Source organism: Equus asinus, chromosome 1, assembly GCF_041296235.1.
Source record: "Equus asinus isolate D_3611 breed Donkey chromosome 1, EquAss-T2T_v2, whole genome shotgun sequence".
NCBI lineage: Eukaryota > Metazoa > Chordata > Mammalia > Perissodactyla > Equidae > Equus > Equus asinus.
The window spans coordinates 148,754,710-148,778,847 of NC_091790.1; the positions used below are offsets into that span (position 1 = coordinate 148,754,710).

At 37.4% G+C, this 24,138-nt stretch overlaps 1 protein-coding gene across 2 annotated transcripts in view; it reads right to left on the bottom strand.

Annotated features, from left to right (window-relative positions):
- Nucleotides 1–449: 449 nt before the first annotated feature.
- The window catches only part of ANKMY2 (ankyrin repeat and MYND domain containing 2), a 39,580-nt gene continuing 15,891 nt past the window's right edge, over nt 450–24,138 (bottom strand). For both annotated transcript variants that reach the window (XM_014830546.3, XM_044766483.2), the window contains 7 exons: nt 23,045–23,143; nt 15,206–15,366; nt 10,459–10,673; nt 9,577–9,712; nt 5,417–5,545; nt 3,295–3,424; nt 450–1,894 (listed from right to left, as the gene is read on the bottom strand). In XM_014830546.3, coding sequence (XP_014686032.3) covers nt 1,710–1,894; nt 3,295–3,424; nt 5,417–5,545; nt 9,577–9,712; nt 10,459–10,673; nt 15,206–15,366; nt 23,045–23,143 — 1,055 coding nt within the window. In that variant the 3' untranslated portion in view covers nt 450–1,709. The remainder of the gene's footprint in view (nt 1,895–3,294; nt 3,425–5,416; nt 5,546–9,576; nt 9,713–10,458; nt 10,674–15,205; nt 15,367–23,044; nt 23,144–24,138) is intronic.

Below are 24,138 nucleotides of genomic sequence, written 5' to 3' on the forward strand. Positions count from 1 at the left end.
AAAACATATTTGTGCGAGAGGATGGTCCGAGAGGACTATCTTCCTACCCAAAGATCAAATGTGTATCTGTGCATAAACGAGGTACCTTGATGAAGGAAGGAAGGCTTGTCAGGATTGACAAGTTCAGATGAAATCTGGCTGCTCAATCCCTACCCAGCTAACCCTTAGCATTGAATTTACTCACATGCAGCCTTCCTGGAGCAGCGTGGTGTAGGGTGTGCAGACGATGTACATGTTGGTGCTGGGAAAATTGAGTGTAAGGAAGAGGAGAACCAGCAAGATAGAGAATGTGGACAGGAAAGTCAGCTGAGGATTCTAGACATTTTGATTCACAATGGTACATATTAAAATAATTACTGTGTTCTCCAATATTTGCTAAGTTTCCTAATATTTGTTAAGTTGTCTAATATTTGCCACACTCTAACAGCAATAAACTGTGAAACAAGATGTGAGTTGGTTATACAATAGGTACAATTTATTTTACAATCAACACAACAAACTTTGAAACACAGCACTATCTTCAACTATCAGACTGCTGCTCTGTTTAAATACTACATACTCTAAAAACAGATGCCAGAACATTCTATAAATGACAGTTATAAATCAGTTTCTGGACAGGAAGAGCCACAGGAAAGTTACATGAAGATAAAAGTCAGCCTTTCAAGTGGAATATGGCACATGAATTAATTTTACAATAATTGTGGACCCAGTATGTTTAGTCATTATTTAATCAAAAATTTCATGGAACATCTTTTGTAATGCACATGCTGAGATGACTCTGGCTATGCTTTAGCTCCTTCTGGGGGATCTGACATTTCTGAAGGTACCAATACTGTAGATAAAACATCACTGCAGGCACTACATAAAGCTCAGACTGCTCAGGATAATTTCTATAGAAAACTGTAATTAGCTGAACTATGGCAAAGATCCTTTAACATAGAGCTTTTCATTTCCTTACATCCTAATAACTAGAACTTCACTTTTGTAAATGTTATTTATATGCATTTTATTCACATATAACTTATGATTCTTTTAACTACTCATCTCTGTGGCTGTAAACTTTTTCTTTCCTGAAACTCTCCTCTCTTCTACACCTGTTCTCCTTGCCCCTTTGTTTTCTACAGCTTGTATTTCTTCTTTCAGGGAATTTATTTTCCTCTGAGAACAACTGCTGGAAAGCTGAGTTCAGAAAGGGAATAGAAACGTTTCTCCTAGGACCAGCCTGGTGGCATAGTGGTTGAGTTGGCGCGATCCACTTCAGGGTCCCAGGGTTTGCTGGCTTGGATCCTGGGCACAGACCTACACATCACAGCATCAAGCCATGCTGTGGTGGCATCCCACATAGAAGATCTAGGACTTAAAACTAGAATATACAACTATGTACTGGGGCTTTGGGGAGGGGAAAAAAAAGAGGAAGATTGGCAACAGGTGTTAGCTCTGGGCCAATCTTCCTTAAAAAAAAAGAGAAAAAGAAATATTTCTCCCATATTTTGAAAAATACTTTTTTCCCTAGGAATATCTGTCCAACTCTAGAACAGAAATCAGGAGGAAATGAGGGCATGGTGGACAGAGCTTTGCTGGAAAGCCTCTCTTCTATGAAATCTTGCCACAGTGCCATGCAGGTGTCACAAGGCAATGAGGACACAGTCACATGAGTTTTCCAGCTACCTGCCAGAGGGAGGACCATCATGTTGGCACTGCTCTGCCTTTTACTCCTCAGATGCCTGTGGACCTGCAGGAGCATCCTGTAAGCATTCCAAGCCAGCATCACTCTGAAGAGATTCCTTATCCCCTTCCGTAGAATCTTTAGGACCGCAATCCTCTTGGCAGATTCCTGTTTCCGCCTCTGGCTGCTCTTCATTAACACAATTAGAATTGACATCGAGTTTGCCATCTGATAAAAAGAAAACAAAACAGTCATTTTGTTCCTAGCATGTGCCAGATACTCTTCTAAGTGCTTTATGCGTATTATTTACTCCTCGTGGCAACCACATGAGGTAGATTATTCTTTCGATTATCATTCTTTTACAGATGGGGAAACTAACAAGACAGGGGGTTGGTAACTTGCTCAGAGTTCCAAGCTAGTAAAGCAGCAGAACTGGCATTTGAACTCAGGCCTCTGGCTGCAAAGCCAGGCCTTGAAATCAGGATTATTGTCTGGGATCTGACAAAAATCTGCATTTGAATAGTTTGCCATGAATTAGCTTGATGTCCTTATCTATAAAGGGGCGGATAATAAAGCCTATGCTACATTTGTGAAGAATAAAGGGTTTGTAACATTTAGAACAGTGTGTGGCACGTGCTGATGCTAATGACCAGGAGTTCCCCTTCTGCCAACAGTCCTATTCTCTCCCACGGCTTGTTTAATACACAACCAGCTGTTATTCACTGCTCTCCACACACAGGATACAGAAATTTGGTCCAGAAAACAGGAGAAAGCCTGACTATTTGGACAATTTATTTATACAATTTAATTTTGTACGGATTAAATTTTGTACAAATCATTGAATCCCACTAACAGCGTTTCTCCACCAGGTAGGAAACAGTCCCTTGAGGGGTGGAGGTGGAAGCGCTTAGTATCAGAGTCCCCTGGACAACTGTTTCAACCTACAGGCACTCCCCAGGATGTGTGACGTATTCTCCGGGGTGGGGCGTAGGAGTGGGGTCCTGCTCTGCTATACGTGAACCACTGCTGAAGCAACTCCCTGTTTCTGATGAAAAGGAGTCACGTACTTCAAGAGGGAGTGAGAGGAAAAACAATATAGCACTCACTGCCCTGGCACTTGGAGAAATTTAATCCGTGCATTACATCTGCAATTTAATTTGTAATTTATAAATTTATTCTGTAACTTCACCTGCAGTTTTATAATTAAGAAATTCAAAGGTTTCCAAAACTTAAAATCTTTGGGTAGCTATTAGGGGAAATTTCATTATTTTCTTATTCAAAGACTTTAAAATCCTTTGTGAGCAGAATGTAAATAAATATTCATCAAGAGTCCCATTGTTCCAGGGCACTCTTGTGCATCGGAATGCAGAATGTGGAATAAACTACATAAACTACAGAATTTGATGTCTTTCGTTTTCTAGTGAGATCGAGGCTGACTATATTCTACACGTTATCTCAAGGATTCAAAATAGGGACACGGTTGAGTTTAAGTGTGATCCTTATGTTGGTCATCCCCAAGCGTCCTTGGTCCCCAGAGAAGACTCAGGTCCTGTGTGGCCTGGGTGAATATCATCTATCATTCCTCTCCCCGCGGAGCATCAGTGCGAGCTCGGTCTTTGTATACGTACTGTTCTCCTCTTCACTCTTTTCTTTGGCAGCTTCCAATTGTTGCTTCTCATAAATGTCCTTGAGATTCTTACAGATTTTCTTATGTGCAAACCAGTGTGTTTTCTGGCAGGTTTGATCACAATATATCACCTGAAAGCGATAGTAGGTTGATTTTCATTTTAAGAGCTGTGACTGCATGATATTCCAATTATGACATTAAACCAAGAACTATGCAGTAAAAATATTAAGTTTTCTATATTTTAAAACCATATGTGTGGATGTGTACTGATTTATATTTGTAATTTTAGCTTACACTTTATAACAATAATGGATATATAACAAACGGTCTACCAAAGACTCTAATGAATGATTTATTTAAGAACCTACTAAGTGCCACAATTGGTAAAGTACAATGACAAAGAAGATACAATTGTTATCCTAGAGGAAGCCAGGGTCGAAAAAGAGCAGGACGGGGCAGCACAGAGGAAGGCAGACACCTAACAACATGATTCATATCCCAGTATAGAAATAACAGCAATGGGAGCACAGAGGAAGCAGTGACTCATTCTATCAGGAGGGAATCAGTAGACAGAGAGCTGGAAAAGAAGCATTCCAGGCGGAGGGAATACCCTGTATAAAAATGTAGGAATAGGGCAGTGAAGGATATGTTCAAGGACAGCAAGAAGTTTGTGTAAATGTAGCATATATTTTTGCAAAATTATATGCCAAGCACTGTGCTAGGCCCTTATACATAGACGGTATTGGACTATTTGTCCCAGTTCTTCACTCTTTCCTGCAACCACATGCTTTCCCATGTGATTTCAAAGTTCTTTTCACTGAAGGGGAGGAAAATTGACTTTAAATTTGGCCATGTGACTTATTCTGGCCAAAGGAATGAGACAGCATGGCAATTTCAAGGCTAGACCTCAAGAGACCTCACGTGTTTCTACTTGCCCACTTTTACCTCTGCCATCACCATGAGCACACGCTCAGCCTGGCCTGCTGGTCCAAGGAAGATGAGAGACACTTGGAACAGAAGTACCTCAGTCAACCACAAACATGGGACAAATAGTAAGTGACTGCTGTTTTAAGTCCTGAATTTTGGGGTGTTTTTATATCAGCAAGACTTAATACAGATGGTCTCATTTAATTCTCACACTTCTAGCCCCATTTCACACATAAGGAAACTGATGCTCAGAGAAGCAAGTAAGTAAAGGAAATGAAGCTGGAGAACTAGGTTACAACAGAATGTGATGGGTTACAGCAGAATGGGAGAATATGCTGAAGAACTTCAACCTCAAAAATAATAGGAAATTAGGGGCTGGCCCTGTGGCCGAATAGTTCAGTTTGTGCACTCTGCTTCGGTGGCCCAGGGTTTCACCCGTTCAGATCCTGGGCGCAGACATGGCACAGCTCATCAAGTCATGCTGGGGTGGCATCCCACATAGCACAACCAGAGGCACTCACAACTAGAATATACAAGAATGTACTGGGGGGCTTTTGGGAGAAGAATCAAAAAAAAAAAGATTGGCAACAGTTTTTAGCTCAGGAGCCAATCTTTAAAAAAAGGAAATTAACATTATCTATAGGGTAAAGTGAATGAACAGATGTATACATGTATGTAATATCTGAATGTGAGAAGAACACAAGTAGATATGCCCTTTACCAAGATAATTCTGGCAGAAGTAGGTATCACAGTCCAGAGCGCTTAAAGATTGGTAACAGAAGGGAGTTGTAATTTTACAAGGAAGAGTAGGTGAAGAGATTATAGTTAAAGTCAACGGCAGAAGATTTAAGATTGCATGTTTATAAATTGTCTTATTCTAGGTTCTCATATGTGTACCAGCCTCAGTCCCCTATGGATAATCTTTCTCTTATTTTCTCACATTCATTTTCTTTCTTTGGGGTGGTCAGCATAGCAGCTGGGGCAGCCTGGAGTTTGGCAGAAGACATGGCACAGAACTATATTTATCTCATAGTTCTCTTCCAAAATTACTTTTAAGTATTAGATACAATACTTTATAGCTAATGTATTAGAAAACTAATGTCAACCATCATATTTACAGAATATTAAAACTCAATCATCAACTTGGATGAAATCTAAATCAGATGTCAATGAACTTAAAAGAACTTCTTTCTTACCATTTTGCATACTGAGCATCTTTTACTTGCTCCCTTTTCTCCACAGGTAGTGCAAAATTCAACATCCACAAAACCCACCTGACCAGTGATGGCTTGGGTAAGTACAGAGAATGCAGTGGGATCGGAACCCTAGAGTGGGTATAAAGAGGAGAAAAAACACTCTGAAGTCACCATGAAAAGACTACAGAGATGACATTCCAAGAACAATGTTGTCTAGAAGCAGGCACACAAGTGGCAAAGTCATTAAGGCTAGATATTACACAGACTTCATCTATGACAAAATGACAAATATCCATTGGAGTACACCTTTTTCTACACAAAGTATATGGGAGGTAAGTCATGAATCCAAATATTTCAAGAGAAAAAATGCCCTATTCTAGAATAAAAGTATTTTTCAATCAGAATTATTCAATAAGCTCACAAAGATTTCAGATGTAGGACAATGAACTCAGGGTGGAATTTTCTTCTGAGAATTGACATCAAAACAATATACATATTCTGTGGGACAATTCATAGGGCACATTACAAATGTTTACCTTAATTCTTAAAATTTTGGTGCAACTTAAGTGTTTTAAAGACTTTATATACTTAAAACTACTTAATGTGGGTTTGCAGTTCTAATAGTTAAAAATTATCACCTTTATCATTGAAATGTTCCAAACTCTTTAATTAAATAGACATATGTGTGATTGCATCAGAGTATTAAGAAAAACAGAAAGTGTGGAAACTTTATCATAGGGCTACTGAAAAAGAGAATGTGTTGCTAAAGAGGATTTGTGAAATTTTTTTTACATGGAAAATTATAAGGGTAAATATTTATCTGTCTGGGATGATGCGATTAAGACCTATTTAGAGCAAGCAAAAATAATCATAGGTTTCTAGCTATCTCACCTACTCCCAATAGTAGTTGTTTGAATTTTTCAAACTTACTTATTTATTCCCAACTAAAATTTTGCCAATTTTCACAATTCTAATTTTCATTTGATTATTTGCTTTTTCTTCCTAAGAATATTTGTTTTAGTATTACCTTACCAATTGTATATAACAGAGCTTTACAAATATCACCTTGGAACATTGTTTTATACTGTTCTGTACAGAACAAGATAGTCAAAAAAATAATCAAAAGGTTCAAGAAGTATTTTAAAAGTCGTATTCATTTTGAAACTGTCATGATCCTCCTGAAAACAAATAATAATGACTGGGTCTCCTTTCACGTTAAAGTGCTAAGAATTCTCTTTTGGAATGAAGATAGTATAATGGTGAGAAAAAAATAGATGAAATGAAACCTTAGATACTAGTTATTTAAGTTAATAATTTCAACAGGAATGATGGTCTGTGGAGGCTGTGCTCCAATAATGGTGTGCATCAGAGAACTTGTTAAAAATTCAGATCATTCCTGCCATTCCATACCTTCTAAATTAGGATCTCTAAGCATGTGGCCCATGTACCTGCATTATTACAGGTAATTCTGAGACATACTAAAAGTTTAAGAATTGCTGGTACTTAAAAGTTTAAGAATTAGTGGTACTTAATGTTACACTGAGCACTTAGTAATCTATAGAATTCTTTTCCCTCAAAAGTAGAGTACTGGATCAGACAACAGTCTGGTCCACAAATCAACAGGGTAGGATAAATTCAACCGACTTTACGACAATTGCTTTTTCACATTCAAATATTTTTTCCCCAAAGTGACTGAGACATGTTCAAAATCTCTCCCCAAATGGGACTTTTGTGAGAGTCAGAACACAGTAACATTCTCATAGATGTAACTGACAGTAAAACTGGAAGACGTTTTGTTAGAAGCATGGCTCTTAACATGAACTATCGCTTCAGAAAAAAACTGATGGTACAGCTGAACAACACATGGAATCTTTCTTCTCACTGGTGAGTGACAAGAACTCTTTCTTACTATACAAAATCTCATCATCTGCTTTGTCAAATAAGAGTCTGTTTAGGCATCAGAACTCTGCCCATGGACGATATTCAGCCTGAAAACAAACAGGATGCTTTACTCTGTGTGTCCTACAAAATCAGAGACATTTGCTGGCCTTCCAGAAGTTAAAATACACACTGCCAATTGATAAAGCAAGATCTCTTTAACGGTTTAGTCTGTTATACTGCTGGAACAGCATTGCTTAAATGTAGCCACGCCTCATGCTTCCTGCTGAACTTTGTGACAGGCAGAAGCCAGAGTTCCACACCAGGCAGAGAGAATCAAAACCTGTGCAGGAGGGACCAGACGTCATCACCGTCAGAAAGAACCACAGATGATCCTCATGGCAGCCAGCTGTGAGGACCACCGTGTTACAGGAGAAGGTTAGCATAGCTTCATAGGCTTATGAACTTGCAGTATAATGAAACCCGTTAGGCAGGAAACAGTGGCTATCTGGGACACTCACAACCATAAGCATTCCAGATAAATAAAGTTTTCCAGAGAGCAGAATATATAACTCTTAAAAAACAAATATTTTTAAAGAGAGAAATTTTTCTCATTTGCATTAAATACTATCTTTATTAATAAACCTCTTCTCAATGACTCAGATCACTAGGATAAACATGAATCATTATACTCCATAAACTCTAACTACATTATTCTCAACTTGTTTACTAATAGAAGCATAATTTTGTTCAGAGCAACGGTTTTTAGACCAGCCAAAAATATGCATTTCCCCAGAAGCCTGTGCAGCTACGAGCGGCCATGTAGCACAGGCAGAGGGTTTGTGGGAGACCTTATGTTTTCCAGCTATAACCCTCTTTCCTTTTCTTGCATGCCTGGGATAGGAATGTGAACTTGGAGGAAGAGCATCAGATGCCTTGCAAACATGAGGTAGTAAGCATGAGTATGATAATTTATACAGCTAACGCATATTGGGCGGAAAAGTGGGAAAGTGTTTGGGTCCCCAATCCACTTTTGAGCCACTGTGCCAGATCTGGTCTGCCTACCTTTGGGCTTCTGAATATCTGTGAATAAACAAACCCTTATCTATGTTTAATTCATGGTTGGTTGGTGTTTGATATGTGCAGCCAAAACACATTCATAACTGATAAACCATCCTCATAATCTGCTAACTTTAATCTTCCAAAAGATTAAACCCCAAATAGCCAAGTCTACTAAAGTGAGGGTGAAGAATCTCTGTGCAATCGTGGAGAGCTCTCAGGCATAAATGGATGCATGAACTTCATGAGATGATCTTGTCTGCTCAGAGCTTTCTCATTTCACGGGTCTGAACAGGTAAAGTCTTAATGTATAAAGGAGCACCAGGAACTCATTTCTAGTCTGGACTTTTCACACTGAGAATGCTATAACAGCCTAGGGGAGGGAGAGAAGAATCGAAATTGCCAGAGGGAGGGAGGGAGCCATGGATGCGACTAGTGTCAGGATTGACGTCTTGTCTAGTAGACAAAACCTGATAAAGGATTTCATTGAAGGGTATAAAAGGATGACTGGTATAGATGAGGTGAACAGAAACCTATTCAAAATAGGGAAGGCAGGGAGTGCCTTACGAAATACTTCTTAAATAAACACATGACAAAAGGGCAATAAGTAATTTAAAGAACAGATAATAAAGTTAACAAAATTCACCTCTCATAGCTGGGAAGTATAAACAGATTTTTTCTTTTTAAGTATGGAAAATTTATAATTAGAGGCATCAAGGTAGAATATAAGAAGCTGGGACATACTTTTGAGACTCTTTATCAGAACATACAATGAGCCTTCCCATGACTCACCCCTTCACTGACCGGAAACCATCAACCTGACAATCAACTCCTCTTTCATCGACTGGTTTTTCAGAAGCTACAAGTGTACATGTGAGTATCTGTATTACAGAGTGCATCTGTACCCACCTTTACAAGTTTCAGAGCTATTTAACATGTAAGTTTCCACTATAACCATCTACAATTCCATCATAGGGAAATACTGTTTATGAAACCACAAGCTATATAAATGGAAGAAGAGGATCCAGAGAGGGGAAATGGATAAACAGGAACAGAGTTAACAGGCAAACCTATTTCCATGTTTGTTCTTCAAAATTTTTTAAAATAATAATAATTTCCTTATTAAATAATTAATTAATGCTAAAGAGAACTTGCCTTTACTTGTACAAAATATGGTAATTAGGTCTTACTGATAGAGTTAACTTAGCTATGAGGAGCCTTACAATTTCCACCGGAGCAATGCTTCGCACCAGCTGCTGGAGGAGGGTAGCTTCACAGTAAGGAAATTTTCTGATACTTTCTCTAATGATCTTTTCTTGATATATCGGAAAGCCATCAGAAGCTCGGCCTTTTAACAAGCTGAAAGATATTTTCAAAAAAGTAATTGGAGTTGAACCACGAAGCTTTTCCTCCCAGCTGAACCCATGAACCTTTAGTACTTTCGTCTTTGCTACTTAAGATTTTCATTGCCTCTTCAAATCATGACGATAGACTCAATCCAAACTGCTGTCCCACCTGCATGCTAGTCTAGGCCTTATCAGACTTAGGGACCCGGTGATGTATTTATAAAAGTGACCCCGTCATAAAACACTGTTATCAGATTAGCTAGTTACTTATTACCATGTCAGTTATTTGCACAAAGAGTGAAGACTCTCATCAAGTCACGCCCTTCTGACTTGGCTCACTTTTCTCAGTAAAACTATAGGAGAATTTGATCCCTGGTGGTCACAGAACAATGGTAACACCCAGCTCTCCCAGATAGAGGAAGGGAGATAGACTGGGTGCCATTACGGATCCAGAGCACATGACACAGCACACGTATCCTTGGACTTGGGTTATCTTCCAGCTGTATGATCTTACACATGCTATCTAAACTCCAAACCTCAGATTCCTCACCTGTCACTGGGGATAACAAAAGCATTGTTGTGAAGAGTATAGAATGGAAGAATCACTCAATCTGAGTATAATACTGTCCCTTGTTTCTTGCAGACTAAATGTGATAAGAACTGCTGCAAAATGCTTAATTTTTAAATCTATAATGAGGCTTCATATAATACAATATTATCCATTTGAGTGTATTTTATACATGACAGTAAAAACAGTACCTTTTGATCAGAGTATCCAGTTTATTCTCTCCATCTTTTAAGAAGTTAATGCATTTCTGAAAGATACAGCTGATGTAATGCATTTTCATAGCCAAGACTTCATTCATGTCTCTTTGCTTCATACATTTCTCACAAATCAAATCCATCACCTTGTAGCATTTATTCAGAGCTGCTTCTTCTGCCAGCAGAGGATTCTCATTTATAAGCATCACAATCTAAAAGAAATTCCACTGAGCTTAGAAATTCCATGAGAGATCTTTCTATGTACAAATCAGGCAGTCAGTTTTGATTGATTTTAAAAGATTTCCAGCTAAAGTCTTCCTTACAGTTCTATATTTACTATGTTAAGTGCAAACTGACATTGATCAAAGTTATAAAACTAACACATAAGGAATCTCTTGAACTCTGTATATCAAAGTTATCACGTGCTCTACCATCTAGCCAACCAGGGTGTTACTGGCCACTCAGAGTCACGGTTTTACCGCCTCTGTTAAAAGCACTCTTACTAAAAGATACACAGCATATCTGCACATCCTTTATACACAGCATCAAATTACCAAGCAATCACTACTTTTAGTTAACATTACTGAGCTTTACAATTTCATGGCTAGGAGAACTACAATTCTCATTAATTCTTATTAATGATGAGGAAATGAGATTTTTACAGAAAGAAGTCTAAAAATAAAAGGAGTATTGCTTTCCGATTAACTACATTTCTCTGTGGAAATTTCCCCAATATGCTTCTAATCATCTACAGTAATGAGAACAGGTCAAAGAGGAAAGCAAAAATAGCTTAAAAGGAGCAATATCAGAGAGTTATCAACTCTTATGCATCATGAGAGCCACACTTCCCATATATGCACAGATTAAGTTCAAATTTAGTGTAATGAGAAGTATTTTCTTTATTGGCTTTGTTATAGGGTAGATTACCTGCAGCATGTCAGCACTGGACAGCTGTAAAAATCCATGGTGACATAACAGTAAACATGTGTGTAATGTGGGCACAGTTGTACGGACAGAGCAGAAAGTCAGTATTTGCTAACCTACGTGTTACAGCTAAATATCCATCCCAGGTCATTAAGGGGACAACAGGCAGCAGGTTTCACAAATTAGATCCTTTTCTTTAGACATGAAGAAAGATAATTTGTTAACTTAAGTAAAACCCGTGCCTAGCTTCCTCCTTGGAAATTTAACATAGATTAAGTGTTCTTGTGAAATAAAATATGACTTTTACTTATTTTTGATGCTACTATATTGCTATAATCTAGTATTTCACTTAAAATATAGCACTTAGTAATACATTATTAGACTTGATGAAGTAAGTATAATCAAAATCCTTATTGGTAAACTTGCTGACAACTCCCACCCTACCATAACATATATCAAAAATTGACTTATGGCAGAGAAGAAAAGACTCATTAATTACCTGTTTATATTTCTGCTGTCAACTGCAATCATTTGAAGTTGTTTGTTCAATATTTTTTTTTTTTTAAAGATTTTATTTTTTCCTTTTTCTCCCCAAAGCCCCCCGGTACATAGTTGTGTATTCTTCATTGTGGGTTCTTTAGTTGTGGCATGTGGGACGCTGCCTCAGCGTGGTCTGATGAGCAGTGCCATGTCCGCGCCCAGGATTCGAACTAACGAAACACTGGGCCGCCTGCAGCGGAGCGTGCGAACTTAACCACTCGGCCACAGGGCCAGCCCCTGTTTGTTCAATATTTTTATATACAGCATTTATACTCAAAGCATAAGATCTTAAACTTACAAGTGAGAATTCTTAAAAAAAATTTCAAATAGAACCTAGATTAATGATTTCTTTATTTAAGACATTAAACTTTATTTTATAATATACAGCAACATAGACAAAGAAAAATGACACGTAACCACAGGTCTACCATGAGCTTACTGAAACATTTACATAGCTGGACACAAAAGAATAATATTTGAACTAATTTCCTTCCTCTAATCTCTGCAGCCTTATAAAGTAAGACACTATAAAGGAAATCCTTATTAGTAATTATTGAGCAGGAATAAATAGAGTCCTCTAGGCATAAAAGCCAGATAGATCTCCTCTCACAAAAACAGACTACCTTAGAATATGTTTATATAGTGGCATTTTGAATTATTTTCATTTTTTAGATCCCATTTTTTAAAAATTACTAAATCAACAATTCTGGGCTTAAAAATCATGTTAATAATCAAAGACAGGATCACGTGTGTACATCTGTCTCTTGACCACTTAGAGACCATCCTCAACTCTGTTGTGATTTTCCTGCGAGTCTGCTTTTCTCCTTTATAACCTCCGTATTCTGGGCATCAACACAATTCCCCAAGTCCCTGATGAAAACAAACACCTTTATTGCTATAGCAGCCACTTAACCTCGATGCAAATGGAGCTGTGTTAGGTGCAGTGTAGCAAACAGCTGAATTGTGTATTGAGGAGGATTTCTGTGCTGATTTTAAGAGGTCTTTGACTTTATAGAGTGGCTATTAGTTACTTTTTTACACTACGCTCTATGAAGACCCACACCAGCTTGAAAAAGGGTGAAGCAATGAAAATGGGCCACCACCAAAGAAACTGGGCAGCTTTTACCGGAGCTGTGGATAAAAGAAAGGCTTTCAAGTGAACAGTTCATTTATACCTATAAAAAGCAAGGTCTGGTCTGAGGGAAAGTACTATAGCCAGAGAATAGTCTCTCTTATAAGACCAAGTGCTCTAAAGATAGAATGTAGACTATCTCAGTTTATACACCTTTACAATTTATCGCCTGTATACATATGCCCTTAATCTCATTTACTCAAAACATATGCTTTTAAAGGTAATTAGAGGTACAATAATTCTTAGGATATTTAACTCTGAGAGACTAGGTTCCATGTAAACATCAAAAATTACTCTGCTGGCTCAATTATTGCAATAATTGAGATTACTGTAATCTCAAGGGGTGGGAATATAGATATAAAAGACAGTGAAACAGAAAAACACACAGAACTTCTTCAAGTCAATCTAAACCAGAATATCCTGTAATGCTCAGGCTGAAGGGGGAACAACAGGGCCTTGTCAAATCGCGTACCTTCTCTACACTGAGAAGTACCGTATCCCTAGGAAAAATCCTGTCCTCCCAACCCAGCCTGCCCCGCCCCAAGAGAAAGAGTGCCCTGGAGAGGGAGTAGCTACTATTTATGAAAGTTCTCTTTCCCGCATGTGCTGGAAGAGAAAGAACCACAAACACAGCAGAGGCTAAATATTTTTTAAAGATTAAATTCTAAGTCCCATATAATCTCTGCTAGAAATACAAACATGTGATTCATGGTTGAATCTCTTCTTTGCCCACTTAGCATCACAAGTGTTGCCTCTGGCAGTTCTTTTAGGTTAAGTAAAACATTTTGAGTTTTGAAAAATAAAAGCAGAATAGACTCCACTTGTCTGTCTTATGGGAAAGGATCTGCTAGTTTGCCATCTCTCCTGATGGCTCAGGAAATTAATTTGGGAGAAGCGCCACATGGCAGGTATTTTTTTGTTGGTTGGTTTGTTTCTTGAGCTTCAAAGACTGTATGCAAAGGGATGCGTCAGTAAAGTAATAATATTATGTACAATTTGCAACCTCTACCTTCAAATAAGCGTTAGTCTTCAAAAGAGTTACTTTCTAAGAACTGTCCACTTATTTTAATGATGTTCAGTATATGCCGTAGATTCTTCTTTTGTAATAGATTTCTAAGGAAATCTATTTCACTACATTATAACAACACCTCGTATTAAGTGAAAACCTCAATTTTTGACCCAACTTACCGTCTTGCCCATCGAATAGTTCTGAATTACTATTAAATCTATACATTATGAATGAAGACATACGAAAGATATTGAAATTTGGAAAACAACAGCATCACTGTAGCAAACATGGAGTTTTCTGTAATGACCCATTGAAGAAATTATACTCATTTGGATTGATTAAAAAAAAAACCCAGCAACAATCATTTTATAAACAAACAAAAAGGCTGTATACAAAATATGAAGAAAATAGCAGTGAAAATAGTTCAGAATGGCTCTTGAAGCTTCTCAGTTAAGCCATTTGAACTTGTGGGTTGATCTACAAAGTTTAAAAATCTGTGTGATCTGACTAAGTACTGGAAGAATATATTACTTAAAGGCATCAAATGGCTACTTGCATTAACCAATGTGTTCATGATTACACTTGAGAACATTTCCTGGAAGGATAATTATTGGAGTAGATGCTGTTGGTGCCCCACCCAGACCCTCTTCAGCAGGCCTGTGCACCAGGTCCCAGCTATGGGAGTGCTGGCTGCTATGGGCTCAGAGCTGCCTCCTTCTTTAGGGAACGACCTTCAACCAAAGGGAGTCACCTCACTTGGCACTATCTGGGAGGCTGTCCTTTCCCTCTGAGGACAGGCCTCAGCCAACAACAGACTGATGCATATAAAAGCCTGGCTTCCTTGTCTCCCTGAGCCATTCATGGTCTAGAGCTCCCCGTGAGATGAGGCGCAAGCTGGGCTTCAGCTGCACCCACCTCTTCGTCCTGCTTTTTCCTCCTGCTCTAGTGTGGGTCCCTCACTCTCTTCCAGGTTTCAACTGAGAGCACTCCTTCACTGCCTCAACCGAACAAGAAAGCCCATCGCAAGCTTGACATCTACAAGACTCAACCCAAGAGAATTATGACCCCATACAATAAAGGCAGTTTAAACTCCGAAGCAACATTTGAATAAAAAGCAAATACAATAAACACCACACCACCTTGACAGGATGAAGATTTGTTGTGGTGATAATTTTGTGCAGTGGGCCCGCCAACTTTGGGGGCAGTTTCGGCTCTTTATCCAATCCCTGGGGTTTAGTGTAATAATCCAGTCTCTCTCGAGGAAAGAAATTGTTGATGATAGTCACACAATCATGTTGACCTTTGAATAGAAAAATAGGAAATTTGTTGTATTATTATTCAAAATAAGACATTTTCCAATGTTTCATTAACTATGTTGCTTGGTTTCTTGTAAAGTAAACATGTATCAACATCTCTAATTTTCAGGAAAGGAGAGTAGAGGAGGAGGAGGAGAGGTAAAATGTTTTGGGGAACATTTATAAGCATGTTTTGTGAAGTCAAGAAAGAATCTTTTAAAGACACAGAATCCACAATACATATGAAGATTACATGGATTACAAAAAAAGCTGTATTCAGTTTATGATTGACCCTAAATATTTTATAAAAGTTGCTTATTATTTAAATGTCTCTTCATCCACCCCTACGCAGGTGATGGCCATTCTTCCCTAATCACATCTGGCTTTCTTTACACAGAATTTAAATGTATTCGATATACAATTTTTCATTATAATTATTATTCATATTATTAAACTAATCTCGCCTCCCCTTGAATTTGAGAAAAGTTTGCCTCTCTGAGAAATGAATTGGAGAGAAAGCTTTTGCTCCCATAAGCTTGGAATCCATATTACGACTTCTCATAGATCCCTGAGCCACTTCCCTAAGCCATCTCTAGAGGTAAAAATGGTTCTACGCGAGCAAAACCTTCCCTGGTGAAGACAGTGGCCTGAATGTGTATTCCTGTTGCCTCTCCCCCCCCAACTCCCTGTCCACTCCCTCTCTGGAACAAGAGAGTGGCCACTCTAGGCAAGCAGGCAGAACCTACAGGGGACACTTGTGGGCTCAGGTTCTTCCAGGATCTCCAGAAGAGAAACTTCTTCCTCCTCTCTGCCTGACGAGGGCCGAGAGACCAGCAATGGAGAGTCCTGGTGAGCAGGCCCAGACACTAAGGTTCCTGGAGAGCGGGTCCACCGTGGGCAGCCCATGTGGCCCCTGCCCACTTATGCACAGTCCTGGGAGCATCTGCTTGATCTTGCCAACAACAGGTGACCTGCAGCAGGACTGTACTGTGGGCCAGGTGGATACTGGTACTTGAGGCTGGCAGAGGGCTCTGCTTGCCTGGGAGTTTCTGGAGAATCTAAGAGTGGAGTGGCTTCCCACTTGTTTCTCAACAGAGGAAAAAATATCCACTGGTTTATTAACCCTGGGCCCAGCAGTATAGAGATGGTGGCACTTCCCTCCACTGCCCCATGAACTTGTCATTTACCTGACTGCCTAGGAGATACAAAGCAAAGTACCCAAGGGGATCCAGTGTCTCAGAAGACTATGCAATGCCTCCAACAGATGGCGTCTTTGGTGGGAAGTGTACTGACAACATCAACCACAACCAAACCATAACCACCATCACCAGACAAGAACGCTTAAATTAAGCAGATCAATTACAGTATGTAAAAAGACTGTCACGGACCACAGAAAGACTCAAATTTTAAAAGTTAACAGACAAACTGAAAGTGGTAATCTTGGCTACTATTGAGAACTAAAATAGTAATGCAGAAGATGAAGCAGATAAAATATCTCAAAATAGAAAAATTAGGAGATAGAAATCATTGTGGAAGAGATGAGAGAGTTGAAAGACAGATCCAGGAAATATAACAGTGAAAAATAAGAGAAATCCCAGAAATAAAAAAGAAATGGATGGAGAATTAATAATTAAACAAATGGTAGAAGAACACATGCTGATGTGAAGGGAAATTTTAGTAGTGATCACAGTATCATTTTTGGTATTCAATGCTATTCTCAAAGACTGAAACATCAGTTTCTCTCTTTTTTTTAAAAATCAGAAAACTCCATTAAATATATCTTGAGAAGTCAAACAATAGGATATATTAAAAATCTGAGATGTTCTGTTTAGAAAATGATCATCTCTACCTCTGTAATCTTCAAAAAGGGAGAAAACGACAGTCAATCAAGCAGATCTACTACAAATGGGATATGAACATGACAGCATCAAAATGAACACAGATAAGTGCGTGTGGGAATTTACCACTGTATGTGAAGAAACTAGGGAAGATGAAGACAAACCGCACTGCTTCCTTAAAACACAATCTACATTCAGCCTCAATAAAAAGATAGGTGTTCCTAATGAAAAAAAAAGTGTTCTAAAATAGCTCCTAAAAATGTCAAAATAAACATAGGAAGATTTGAAGATAAAGGGGTCAGAGGAAAATACGGAGCTGGCTTCTAACCATGTTGTCCCATGAGTCCCCCAACTAATATAGTCAGAAAAAGCCCCGTTGGCAGTTGGAAATACTTGTACATAAAAATATCTGCTATGTAACAATGACACTATCACAGGACGAGGGGTTTCAGATAACACCTTTGTGAGAAGGAAAAAATAATGTTACTTTACCTGTTTTTTTTTTGAAGAAGATTAGCCCTGAGCTAATATCTGCCACCAATCCTCCTCTTTTTTCTGAGGAAGATTGGCCCTGAGCTAACATGCATGCCCATGTTCCTCTACTTTATATGTGGGACGCCTGCCACAGCATGGCTTGCCAAGCGGTGCGTAGGTCCACACCCGGGATCCGAACTGGCAAACCCCAGGCCACTGAAGTGGAATGTGCAAACTTAATTGCTATATCACTAGGTCAGTCCCTACTTTACTCTTTTTCAAGATTAATCTTTTTCATTTTAAGTATTGCTTAGATTATTTTGATAGTTTATTTTAACTAATCTGCTAATAATTTATGTTAGAGTGATATATTTAAAATTTATCTTTATAAACATAAATTTCTATTTAATTTCTATTTAAATTTTTACAATTGAAACTATTAAATATTTAGTTTTACTGGTTTTTAACTTATGACTTCTGAATACAAAGAAATAAAACGGTACTATTAATATGGAAAATAAATGCTGTGCAGTGCAGGGGAACCAGTGCATCCTTCTGCTCCAGTATTACGGTCACTAGACTTGAGTCTTCTAGATTGAATGGGCTGAGTTAGTCCTAGGCAGGATTAACAAGAACACACATACAACCAGACATATCTCAGTAAAAATTTTTACTTTCAAGGATGAACTGAAATTGAAATGCGCTTCCAGAATGAGAAATGAAAAGCTTACAAAGGAAAATAAATCAAATTCTCATTTGCAAAACCAGGATTTAGAAAACTGGGATTTAGTTTCAGATATGACTGAGAGAAAAGAATAGGGATATAAGAATCTTGAAACCAGCCAAGATAAGACTCCTATTTCAGAAAGAAAGATAGATTTGGTTATGATGGGTTTCAAAAAAATATACAACCTACATACCATCTCAGAAGGTCCTGTAATCCAAACCTAAATGAAAATAGAGGTCCCAAGAGGGAGCGAGGAGAAAGGAAGGGAGAGAGAGGGGAACAAACAGCCCTCGGCCGCAGGGATAATTAATCTGAATGGGTGGAGATAGCATGACCGAGAAATTATACTGTTAACCATGAGAATTACTGAAAGAGAAGTAACACTCTTCGAATGACACTCTAACCACATGTTGGTACTAAAAATACTAAACTCTCTCAGCAATGTCTGCAGCTAATGGTGGTGGGGGAGGACAAAAGGAAAGGCCTGTTGCCTGACAAGGCAACAAAAAAGAATGTAGAGAAATAAGCTATAGGGATTTCATCTTGTTATAGTTGCTAAATGGACAAATCCAGTGCGTTGGGGATGGGGCATAGGATATTGTTTTGTTCTTGTTTTTAGACAATAACTGAGAAATATGGCTTTAATTGGGAGTGTTATGGACAGGAAAGTAACCACTAGTAGAATGGAAAGGCATTCTTGATCTTTCACGTTAATAAAAGGAGAAAGAAAATGTACGCTAACATGACCAAGACAATTACATTAAGAAAACACACACAAGCAAAAACAACCACCAAGTAAAATAAAGAGTAAAAAATGAGGTAAAAGAGGAGGAATGCAATCAAGTTTATCAGTAATTATATTAAATGTGCATAAGCTGTATACCTGATAAAAGAGAAAGATTATCATTTTGGGTTATAAAACAACACACCTATATGTTTGTAAACACGTAGGTCTAGTAGTAGTTACACTATTAAAATTAAATGATAAAGATTGAAAATAAAGGGATGGGCAAAGAGATTATTGACAACTACAAAAAACAAGAACAAGAAAGGAATCAGGAATGGCTATAACATCAGAAAAAGTAGAACTAAAAAATTAAACAGGACAAAGAATGACATGATGCAATGATAAAACCAATACCAATATCACAATAAAAAGTGAAAAGCTACAAATATTTCTATTAAAAAATAAGAAAAGGACAGACATGCCAATTATCTCTTATTATTATTTCTTCTTACTTTGAAGCTTAAAGCTAATTCAAAAAGATAATGAAATGAAATTGAATAGGTATAAAACCCAGGAGACTCTAATAAAAATGACAAGGAAAAAGCAGAAATCAATAGCTTTTTCTTTATCACTCATTATCAACTAGAAAGGACAAAGTGGAGAGGTTGGTGGAGAGAATTCTCCTATAGTGGGCAATAACTACAAATTACTTAGAAATAAATTTTAAAAGAAAGGTAGTTTTATTTAAACATTTTTTTTAAAAAAAGGACTGATATGAAGGAATCTAGGAAGTATTACTGAGGGACCAAAAAACAAGTTAAAAAAACAACATGTGATAGGGTGGGAAGTCTTAACATCATACAGATGTCAATGCTCTGCAAATAATTATATAACCATTTAATAAAAGTTCAACAAGAACTGAAAAGGATTTGTGGGAGTGGACTGTATTCAAAGAGGAATAAGTGAGAGGACACTTGCTTAACTCTAAAGTCAATGTGATCAAAACAATATGGCATTAATATAGAAAGTGACAGAGATCTGTGGAAGAGAAGACTGGCTCCAGAAATAGATACTAGCACATAAGGGAATTTAACTTACCACAAAAGTGGTATCTCAATTCAGTGGGAAAATGGTGAGAGGTTTAATAAATGGTGTTATCACAATTAACTATATACATCCAGGAGAAAATGAAGTCTACAAAAATAAATATTAGAAGTACAAAAAAAAACCAACAAAAAAACAAACTGGTCATTTAGGAGAATACTTATTTATCCTATGGTAAGAAGACCTCTTTTAGCAAGATCAGAAACATGGAAGCTGTGAAAGAAAAAATATTCCTACTCAAAAATAAATATCTATGGCAAAACTTCCCATAAAGTCAAAAGAAAAACAACACAGCATAAAATATTTGAAAGACATTTGACAGACAAAGGGTTGGCATCCATAATACACATAAAACAACTCAAAGCAATAAGAAAAAGACAACCTAAAGAAAAAACGAGTAAAAAATATAAGCAGGCATCCACAGAAGAGAAAATACAAATGACCAAAACTAAAAGCTTAATTTCATTAATAATGAGGGGGAAGTAAATTCCCAATAGACCATCTTTTTAACTATCAGACTGTCAAAATGACAGAGTGCGAACACTTAGTTCTGAGAGGATGTTAACGGGAGTGTGAATTGCTGTGCCCTTTTGGAAAGTAATCCAGACTTACGTTAAAATTAAAAATACACAGCTTTGTCTCAGCCATTTTACTTCCAGGAATATATCTTACAGATTTTAAAGCACTACCATGTAAAAATGGAAGATCAAGGATCATTATTACATTATTCGCAGCGAAGTGATTTAAAAACTGTAAAATCTATCAATAGGGAGAGCTAAATGAAATGTGGTACACCTGTATCATGGAATATTATGCAGTTGTTGAAATAACTGAATTTATTTATACCAACTGAGATGGAGGGACTTCCATGTTGTACTGGTAAATGAAGAAAACGAGTTACAAGGAATATATTTTTATGACCACATTTCAAACAGATGACAAAAATCTTGCACGTGTGTGCACACATGTATATATACTGATTGGCTTAAGGGGAACAAAATGAGGAGGATGAGTTTGTTAAAAGACTAACTGTAGAAAATATAATGTCAACTGAAAAGGTGCAATGCAATTCTCTGTGTATGAAATTAGTCTAAAAAGATTAAAATAGAATGAAAACATTACCCTTATCTTAGGATGTGATTGTGGACAACTTCTACCTTGGATTTTTATTAATATAGTAGTATCAAGAAAAAGGAAAAGAAAAGAGCATTGTACTAACGGCTGAAAGAACCGACTCTTCCACTTTCAGCCCTGTGACCTGGAGAAAGTTACTTAACCTCTAGCTGAGCTCTACTTTGTTACATCATGGACATAAGAAAACTTGTAGAGTTAGAGAGACCATCTAATTCCCTGGCTGCTGCTTACAAAGCAGAAAACCATGGTGGTGAAAGAATTCCCTTATGATCTTGTAACTAATTAGGAGCAGACATGAATTAAAAGATGAGTCTCAAGATTCCCAGTTTAGTGTTCTTTTGTCACTGCACTGACACCTTCAAAATAAGCTTAGAGGTGAGTTGGGGGCAACCAGAGAGCCCCTAACTGTGGGAGATAAATATTTCCCTTAAGTTTGCATAGCAAGGCCATACCTTTTTCAAATCCTCCTGAAATTGAATTAAAATAAAATAAGAATATTTGCTCTCTAAAAGCTGCCATAAAGCGACTCAGGGACTATCTAACTTAATCAACAGCAGCTGTTATTAGAAGTTTTAAGATAATTTAACAATAAAATTTAACACAATATATAGTTACTGTTCCCCATAACTGACTAATTCCAACTATATCTCAGCATAAGTGTATTTCTCCCAAACTCCCTTGGAATGGGATAGAAGATCCCTCTCCGATGTATGTCTATGGAGCACCTAAGTCATCCACTGGAGGATATTTTCACACTGTCTGTCATTGCTGTTAGCCTCTTGGTGCCATGAATGCATGAACAGCCTCTGTCTTGTTCACCACTGTAACCAAGGTACCTAGAGTGACGCTTAGGATATAGATTGTGAAAGTAAGTATCTGTTTAATTAATTATTAGTTCCCACAAGGCCATTTACTGCACTCCCAATAAATCAGATGTTTCTATCTTTGCTTTTCGATTAATGGACTCTCCTAACCGCCAAATCAATGGGGCCAAAATAGCAATGATCAAATATTCACTCCCACACTCTTCTAAACCCCCTAAGTAACAGGATTAACATACCAAGAATCACCGGGCACACACAATAAAATGTTTGTGGTTGATGACGATAATAATGAAGCAGCAGTGTATTATATGATTATTAATGGTTCTTCCTAAGGAAGAACTGCATCATTGTTATAATTATTATTAATAGCAGTAAATGATTGCATTTATTTAGTTCTACATGTAAAGCTCTTGAAGTCTATCATCTCATTTAATCCTTTCAATAACCATGTAACCATTTTACAATGAGGAAACTGAAGGTCAGAATCATTAAGTAACTTGCGATTAAGCAGCACAGTCAGAATTTCAACCCAGGACTGCTAAATCCACAGTTCACGTTCTTAAACATTAGACTAAAATACTTCCCTTAGAGAAATAAAATATACTCACTCAAGCATTTGACTGCAACTAAAATGGCCCCACCACTCTTTGCAAGTTACAGAGTGGAAATTTAAAATAGCTTGTTCATTTTCTCCAAACTGTTGTGAGGTGTTTCACTAAGTTAGACAAAACCACAAACATTCTGCTTTTTTAAAAATAAATATGACAGTATTTGTACTCTGAGAAGCAAAGTGGCATTTTTTCCACAGGGGAAATTTTGGGTATAACCTAATGTAAAACTGCCATAAAAACTTACCCACAAACGCTGCCATCTGAGCTGCTGTCCTTCCTACGGAGTTGACAACATCTGTCTCGGCACCAGCTTCCAACATTACCCACGTGATGTCTTTATTACCTAGAGGCAAAAGGGAACATGTTTATTAGTGTTAATGCATGCACAATTCAAATAGCCGCTTCTAAATAATCTGTACCCTTTTTTTCCACTTAGTTTTAGGTTTCCCTCTTGTGAATATTTTCATTTTTTCTCCAAAATATAAATCACAACTACAGTAAAGAGTAAAATGCTATAGGACCCACATAGAAATTAACCTTACTTTCTAGAAAACACATCAAGAAATACAAAAATGGTATGGAATTGAGTATCACTTTTTTTTTAACAAAACAAATGTGTTTTTCCTAATAATAATGCTTAACATAAACTCAAAACAAAAAATATCAAAAACAAAGACAGAAGAAAGAAAATGAATAGAAGTCCTCCCTTAATATCTACTAACCCATCCCATCCCTCACACCTCCAGGACCCAGAATTTCTATTAACAGTTAGAGGTCTATCTTTCTACACTTTTTTCCATCTAAACATCCATAGTTACTCTATTTGCATTCTTTCACTAATGAAATCATTACAGGTATTTCTCTATTATAAACTACACTCAGTGAACAGCACTTTCCATTAATTTTTGCAAGTTTGAACTATGATTTCCCTAGGAATAGTTCCTGGAAAACACTGCAGGATCAAAGACTACGCATATATTACATGCATTTTGCCAGGCTGCCTTCCACAAGGCTGGGTTGATGTACACTACCCAAAACAGAGCAAAGAAGTCCCTATGCCAATGCTGGGCATTATCACTCCTTCTTAACCTCTGACAACATAAGTGACAAATGATCATTTATTGTTCCAATTTGCATTTCTCTGATTATTGGTGAAAGTGTTCCCATGTTTGTTAGCCAGCTGTATTTCTTTTGTTCTCTGTTCAATCTTCTGTCCAATTTTCTACTGTAGTATTTGCTGTTTTCTAATTGATAATAAGAACTCCTCATATATAATGATATGACCCTTTAGGATATGTAATAAATATTTTCCTTAATCTTTTATTTATATTTTAAGTC